Source organism: Lynx canadensis, chromosome B3 (assembly GCF_007474595.2).
Source record: "Lynx canadensis isolate LIC74 chromosome B3, mLynCan4.pri.v2, whole genome shotgun sequence".
NCBI lineage: Eukaryota > Metazoa > Chordata > Mammalia > Carnivora > Felidae > Lynx > Lynx canadensis.
In genome coordinates this window covers 4,013,813-4,019,896 of record NC_044308.2, presented here as the reverse complement: position 1 = coordinate 4,019,896, position 6,084 = coordinate 4,013,813, and the positions used below count along the sequence as shown (strand labels likewise).

General features: G+C 56.2%; 1 protein-coding gene across 1 annotated transcript in view; it reads right to left on the bottom strand.

Annotated features, from left to right (window-relative positions):
- Window positions 1-1,138: 1,138 nt before the first annotated feature.
- The window catches only part of AP3B2 (adaptor related protein complex 3 subunit beta 2), a 33,998-nt gene continuing 29,052 nt past the window's right edge, over window positions 1,139-6,084 (bottom strand). Inside the window, exons 20-26 of the mRNA XM_030317283.1 lie at window positions 5,972-6,032; window positions 5,537-5,643; window positions 5,120-5,348; window positions 4,593-4,677; window positions 4,286-4,383; window positions 1,694-1,832; window positions 1,139-1,589 (exon numbers count right to left, since the gene is read on the bottom strand). Of these exons, the coding sequence (XP_030173143.1) occupies window positions 1,439-1,589; window positions 1,694-1,832; window positions 4,286-4,383; window positions 4,593-4,677; window positions 5,120-5,348; window positions 5,537-5,643; window positions 5,972-6,032 (870 nt within the window). The 3' untranslated portion in view covers window positions 1,139-1,438. The remainder of the gene's footprint in view (window positions 1,590-1,693; window positions 1,833-4,285; window positions 4,384-4,592; window positions 4,678-5,119; window positions 5,349-5,536; window positions 5,644-5,971; window positions 6,033-6,084) is intronic.

Below are 6,084 nucleotides of genomic sequence, written 5' to 3'. Positions count from 1 at the left end.
GGGGGGGGGGGGGGAGGGGGAGGGGGAGGGGAGTGTTCCAAAGTCAGAACTGAGTTTGGATAATACTTCCCTAGCCCCTTTGGGGATGGTTAGGTCACAGTGCAAATTGTCATGGTAAAGGCTCTGAGAAGGCCTGTGGGAAATAACCTTGTTTCATTTAAACCCATTATTCTGAAACTTATTGATCACAGACTCTTGTTGTTGTTGTTGGAATACGTGCTACTGTGTTGTTTTTTTACACCTTTTGGGACCCCTGCTCACTCGGCCTCTTTCCTCACCAGGAAAGGCATCAAGGAGGGCCATGACCCTGACGACCACCTCCAGAAGGCTTGTCCCAGGGGCAGGGGCTCCCTCCACATCTTCACCGCACACGTGTATCCACAGAGCGACGGCATCTGCCACCGGGACCTTGTTAGAAATGCAGAATCTGGGGGCACCTGGGTGCCTCCGTCGGTTAAGCTTCCAACTTCAGCTCAGGTCATGATCTCATGGTTTGTGAGTTCGAGCCCCCCATCCGGCTGTCGGCTGTCAGCGCAGAGCCTGCTTCAGATCCTGTCTCCCTCTCTCTCTCTCTCTCTGCACTCCCCCCACCCACGCATGTGCACTCTCTCTATGCAGGCTCTCAGGCCCCACCACAGACACTGATCAGAATCTGCATGTTAACGAAATCTGCAAGTGATCTGATGCTGGGCTGTTTGAGAAGCACTTTCCATCTCTTTCCTGTTCTTCCCCTTCTGGGAGGGCTGGTCGGGTCATCTCCCCAGCAAGGTGGGGGCTCCACAGTTGACATATTCTGAACTTCGCGCCTATGTTTGCGGAGTCCCCCACATTATGAGTCTCTCCCAAAGAGAGGCCCAGGAGGGAAATCCAGGGGGACCAATAATCACCGGAAAGGCCTTGCTTTTGCAGGACCAAGGAGTTCTTCCGGCTTGGCCTTCCCATCCCTGCTTGGATGTCTCTTCCGCACACATGCCTGGGGACTAAGGGATTGTCACCTTGGGGCACAACCAGAGTCACCTATGAGAGTCAGTCACAGCCGTCCCTAGAAAGTAATGATCTTTCACAAGGGTCACATGGTCACACTTAGCAGCTGTCTCCCCTGGATCCCCTCAGAAGGAAGGAAAGCTGAGCCAGCACGTAGGGAGAAGACACTTTATTGGGATGTTGCTGCAGAAATAGCTACAGAAAGCCGGGAAGACTGGAGGGAGCGGCTCCCCCCACACAGGCCGCTAGGGGACCCACAGGGCGGGGGAGGGGCTGCGGGGGAGCCTGGTAGTGACTAGAGGGCAAGAGTTCCCCCCCCCCCCCACCGATGCTCTCTGGCATGAGGAAACTGCTATGAGAGAGAGAGAGAGAGAGGAAAGACAAGTGGGGCTAACAGCCCAGATGTCATGAGGGAGAGAGAAGCAGGGGTCAAAGAGGTCACAGCCTTTGGGAATCACTGGGTCAGAGCCTGCACCACGTCCTTCACCAGCATGGTGCCGATCACCATCTTCTCGCTGTTGACGGTCAGCTGGGCGGCTCCAGTGGGCCGGGCGTCCAGGGTCAGCAGGACCAGGCTCCCACTGGTCAGCGTCCTCCCCGCAAATCTGCGGTGAGGGTAGAGGAAGGGTCTCGGCCTTTGGGCATGCGACCCTCCTGCAAAGCAGGCCTCCCTAAAGCCCGCCTCTCCCCTCTGCTGGGGGCTGAGTACCTGTACTCATCAGAGGCCCCACAAGGGACACGACCCAGGTTGGCAACAGCAGTCACTCTCTGCACCACGATGTGGTCATTCCGACAGGTGTCTGGCAGTGTGAGCTTCTCTGTGATCTCGCTCATGCCTGTCAGCTTTCCTGAGGACAGAGCTCATGATGAGGGCGGAGGCCACACGGTCCAGAGGCTGGCTCCTGAGTCTGACCACGGGGTATCCTCACCAAGTTCTCCTCAGGCTGGCAGGTCTCATGCTAAGAGCAGGTGTGAACCTCTCTCTGTCTTGAGCAGGGGCTACTTTCCTCCTGGACCACACCCTCCTTTGGGAAGCCAGCCTCCCCACCCCACCCCATCCAGGGCTCTATCCGTGTTGTTGACCAAAGACTGACTTGGCACTTCCCCAGCGTCAGACATCCGGGCGACCATCCCCTTGGGAGGGAGGCACCAGTGGACACGGTGGCCAGTCAGCTTGGAGAGGAGCTCAAGGAGGCAACGGCTCCGTACCTGGCCAGGGCTCCCAAAGCCCCCAGCATCCACAACCTCTCCTCTACAGGGCTGACCTCTCCTCTCCACTCACACACTCTAGGCCAGCCATGCGACACCCTGTCTGCCCTCCTGCCACCTCCTCTTCAGCCCCTCTGTCCCCTCCCTGCTGCTTCCCCTCTCCTCCTTTTGAGAACAGACATCCCTCTCCTGCTGCCCCTGCCTCTCCTAATTCCAGACTAGTGACATTTCCTTGCCCCATCCCTTCACTCTCCCCATGTCCAAGTCTCCAAGTCCCTAAAAAGTCCCCTCTGGAAGCAAGACTCCCGCCTCATGCCACTGCCGTGCATCCCTCCCTTGCGTGGCCAAAGTCCTCCCAAGAGGGCTCCGTTTCTTCAAGCCCTGGTCTCCTCCAACCCACTGCAGATGGCCTCTGTCTCCCTGGGCAATGGCCTGCTCTCTGATGTGGGCAGCCTCGGGTCTGCTGGAGCTGAAGGTCTTGGGTCATCCTGGCCTGTAGACCACCCCAGGGCACCCTTGTGCCTTCTCATCTCTCCTGGTTCCCCTTCCACCTCTTACTCTGTTCCTTCTCTCATCCCTCCCCTCCTTCTTCTCCGGAAGCATGCGGGTTTTCCACAAGGAAGTTCCTTGGCCTTCTTATCTTCCCACCCATCTCTCTGCCAGGGGGATCTGACTCATACTCACAGCTTTGGCTGTCACCTCCATCACCTCTGTACTCATGACTCTGGCCTAGAGGTGTTTCTGGGGCACAGACCCGCATCTTCAGTGGCTTATTAAACACCTCCTCCTGAATTTCCCAAATGCACCTCACAGTCCTCTTATCTGAAACCAACCATGATCTTCTCTCCTCCCCTGCCTAACCCATTCCTCCTTCTTCCAGATCGGGGCTCGGCACATTACAGACCACAGGCCAGATCCAGCCTGCCAGCTGTATGGCCCACAGTGGTTTTTATATTTTTAAAACACTGGGGGGGAAAATCAAAAGATTAATATTTCATGACATATGAAAATTATGTGAAATTCAAATTTAAGTGTCCATAAATAGAATTTTATTGGAACACAGCCACGCTCGTTCATTTACACGTTATCTGGGGCTGTTTTGCGTTAATAGCAGCAGAGCCGAGTAATTGTAGCAGAGACCATGTGGCCCACAAAGCCTAAAACGTTTGCTTTCCGGACCATTACGGAAAAAAGTTTGCCGAGTCCTGGTCTAGGGGAAGGGCACCGAGTTCTCCCTGCCATCCCCACATACCTCCCTCTTCTCCTTCTCAGGGCAGCTGCCCACGGCTGCCCCCTTCCCCCTACCCACCCAGCCCTGCATTCCCTCTGCTGTGGCTCTCATCTGGTTCCCACCTTCTCTCACCAGATCTACTGCAATAGCCTTATAGTCACAGAATTTAGGCCAAGGTCACACACCAAGTGAGTGGCGGGGTCAGAATTTCAAGCCAGGACTCACAAAGCCCCATGTTTCTCCTGCTTAGGCTGTCCCGCCTCTGTTCCCCACTGCAGGCTCCCCCCAGTCCAGTCCTTGCTGTGGGTGCTGCCAGGTCCCCCTTGCTGAGGCAGAGGCCTGAAGCTGGCCCCTTCCTCAGACACCTTTGGCGACCTCTGCGCACTGTTAGGAAAATGAAGTCTAATGAAGTCCTAATCTCTCTCACAGCAGAGGTGGACCTGATAACTTTGGTGACCCCTTCCAGCTCTGAAATTCTGTGACTGAAATGCTTTAGCACGGCATTCAAGACTTCCAGATGCTGGACCAAACATCTCATTTTCAGCTTTGTTCTCATTACCTCTGTGTACTACGGACTCCTAAGCTCCAAACCAAATTGTCTTTCTCCTCAGTTCCTGCAAACTTTCACCGACACGTACTCATGATATTTTCCCAAGCTGGAATGCAGGCCTAGAATTTTCTGCCTGGCTGAGTCCTGCTCTCTCCAAAGCTTCACTGAAGTGTCCCACCTCCTGTGAAGCCTTTGCCAGAGGCCCACGCTCTGACGATGCCGAGGCCCTTCCAGCAGGACTGCGCCATGAGCTTCCAGGGCCCCAGTGGGTGGTGCCGAGCCCCTCCCTGTCCACCCTGGGGAGCACTCACCCTGTTCCTTCTTGAACTCATTCTCGCTCATGAACACGGGGGCCATCAGCTCCCCAACGGGTGGCTGAATGGAGACGTAGAACTGCCGGGTTTGGGTACTGGGAAGGGTGGGGAGGAAATGGAGGGAGAGGAAATGAAGTGAGGCACCTTTTCCCCTCACCTCCCACTTTGGAGGCAACGAAGAGTGAGAGAAGATCTGAGAGCTTGGGATGACTTCTGAACCCAGCAGGTCATGATGTATCCCTGACATTCTGCCCCCTCCCCTCTCCAGCCCACCCTCCCACCCCACCCTGAGTTGGATACACACCACAGCTGGAAGTTGGCTGCCTGGGTTGAGTCACAGAAATTAATGCCCATTACAGCAGTGACAGATTCTCCAGGTGCCAGTGACTCTGCAGTGGTATGAGGCAGGGAAAGGGGGGCAGGGAAAGGGGGACAGGGAAAGATACTGTCACCTGATAGGTCTGGAACCCAGACCCATTCTCTCCTCCACTGCCAGAGCTGACCACCCCTCTATGCACTCCTGGCTTTCTAGGTCCCTAGAGTATTTCCTGGTTTTCTTCTGAATTCTAAACACCCTTTTCCCACCCACCCTTACCCCATGTAAGTCAGTCCTGAAACAACCAAGGCCCCTACTGTCTGCCTCAAGCACCTTCTGCCCTGATACAAACGTGCTGGTTTCCTAGTTTGTACTATCTACAAGGGCACGATCATGTTAGATGCCCTCTTTGTGCCCTCATGGCCTGGCCTGGCACAGAGGGGGCATCAGCAGCCACAGAAAGACTGACACTGCCCAGGAGCCCCCTCCTCCAACATGTCCAAGGCCCTCCGTACCGATTTCAGGGAACTCCTGGATGCTGATGCCGGCGGGCAGTTTGGGGGTGCCCACGTGCAGGCCCTTGATGGGGGTATCAGAGCTGTTGGAGAAGTGGATGTGCACAGATACCATGTGGGGGTCCCCAGAGAAAGGCTGGCGACTGAAGGTGTAGTCCACGGCCAGCCCCTCACCGGCTACACGGTGCAGCAGCTCCTGCCTCCCAACACCTACCACTGGACTCAGCAGCTGGAGGGGTGGAGGAGGGCCAGTATGGAAATGAACAAGGAGAGAGCCTGTCCCTGCCTTGTCCTCACCTGGGGTCACCCAGCGATGGGGACTCAAAGCTATCCCCTACATCACACCCCTCCTCCACACACACAAATCCACACTGTAAGATGCACCCCAGACATGTGTCCCTCCCCCATCCCACTCACTGAGGGCACCAGCGGGGAGTCTGTGAGCGTCAGGCCCTCCAGGTCAGTAGCCAGACTGGTGGACACGATCGTGGGGGGAGACACAGGCTGGACACTGGGAGGGGTGACTGTGGGAGCAGATGAGGAAGGCTACGATGAGGGAGGCAACGTGGAATCAGCTTGGATTGAGCAGGGAACCCAAAGCTCAGGGAAGGAGACGGTTCAGCACCATGGACAGCGAAGCACGTGGCATCCTGGGGGCTCTTAGGGGAACACCAGGTCCTGCATCCCAACCCCACACCTGGGGAGGCTGTCCCTCTGCCCTCTTGGCCCCAAAAGTGTGTTCCGTCTGCTCTCCTTACCCCGGAGCCCTGGGGAACCTAATCCAGAGCTCCTAGGGACCTTCCTAAGCCACCTTCCCAAGGTCTTCCCCCGGTGACTTCTACCCAAACTCACAATCCTCTAGGTCAAGCAGGGAGATCTCCTTGGCTACCGGGGCGCTTTTGCCACTGGGAGGCTGAAAGACAAAAATGGGATACAGGTGCAGGAGGAGAGCACCTGGCCTGTTC